Source organism: Sinocyclocheilus anshuiensis, unplaced genomic scaffold (assembly GCF_001515605.1).
Source record: "Sinocyclocheilus anshuiensis isolate Anshui unplaced genomic scaffold, SAMN03320099.WGS_v1.1 C32081702, whole genome shotgun sequence".
Lineage (NCBI taxonomy): Eukaryota > Metazoa > Chordata > Actinopteri > Cypriniformes > Cyprinidae > Sinocyclocheilus > Sinocyclocheilus anshuiensis.
In genome coordinates, this window is record NW_015610445.1 from 1 (window position 1) to 680 (window position 680).

The following is a 680-nucleotide window of genomic DNA, read 5'->3' on the forward strand; positions in this document are numbered from 1 at the left end:
ATGGACCTGATGGGTCAGCTGTCTCGAATGAACCGCGAGGAGATCATAGAGTTCATCAAGTCCTGCCAGCATGACTGTGGAGGCATCAGCGCCAGCATCGGCCACGACCCTCATCTCCTCTACACCCTCAGTGCTGTACAGGTCAGCAGGAATCTGCTAAATCTAGAAGGCAATCATAATAATTAATCAATGGTTCTAAAAATGACTACACAAAAGTGGAAATCCATGAAAAGATGTGTTACTCCCTTTAGATCCTGTCGTTGTATGATAGCATTAATATCATTGATGTGGACAAAGTGATGGACTATGTTAAAGGACTGCAGCAGGAGGATGGCTCATTCGCAGGAGACAAATGGGGTGCATTCATTCATTCATTTGTTACTGGAATAAACAACTTTAAGCATTATATGATGTAATAAATGCTCGCTTTTTCTCATTAACAGGAGAAATAGATACACGGTTTTCCTTTTGTGCGGTTGCGACGTTGGCACTACTGGTCTGAATTCTTTTGTATTCAAGTATTATATTATTTAATTGCATTTTTGGTGTTTCTTGCAGCCTTTCAAGGTTTTAAATGCATATAACAAGACATTTCTGTGTAGGGCAAGTTGGATGAGATCAACATGGACAAGGCCGTTGAGTTTGTGCTGTCCTGTATGAACTTTGATGGTGGGTTTGGT

The 680-nt window shown here is 41.0% G+C and overlaps 1 protein-coding gene across 1 annotated transcript; it reads left to right on the forward strand.

Annotated features, from left to right (window-relative positions):
- On the forward strand, nucleotides 1–675 carry LOC107682340 (geranylgeranyl transferase type-2 subunit beta-like; the record flags this gene model as incomplete). Its single annotated transcript, XM_016478611.1, has 4 exons — nucleotides 1–141; nucleotides 252–357; nucleotides 444–496; nucleotides 603–675. Coding segments are annotated over exons 1-4 (373 nt in total), but the record flags the coding sequence as incomplete, so codon positions are not given.
- Nucleotides 676–680: the final 5 nt, after the last annotated feature.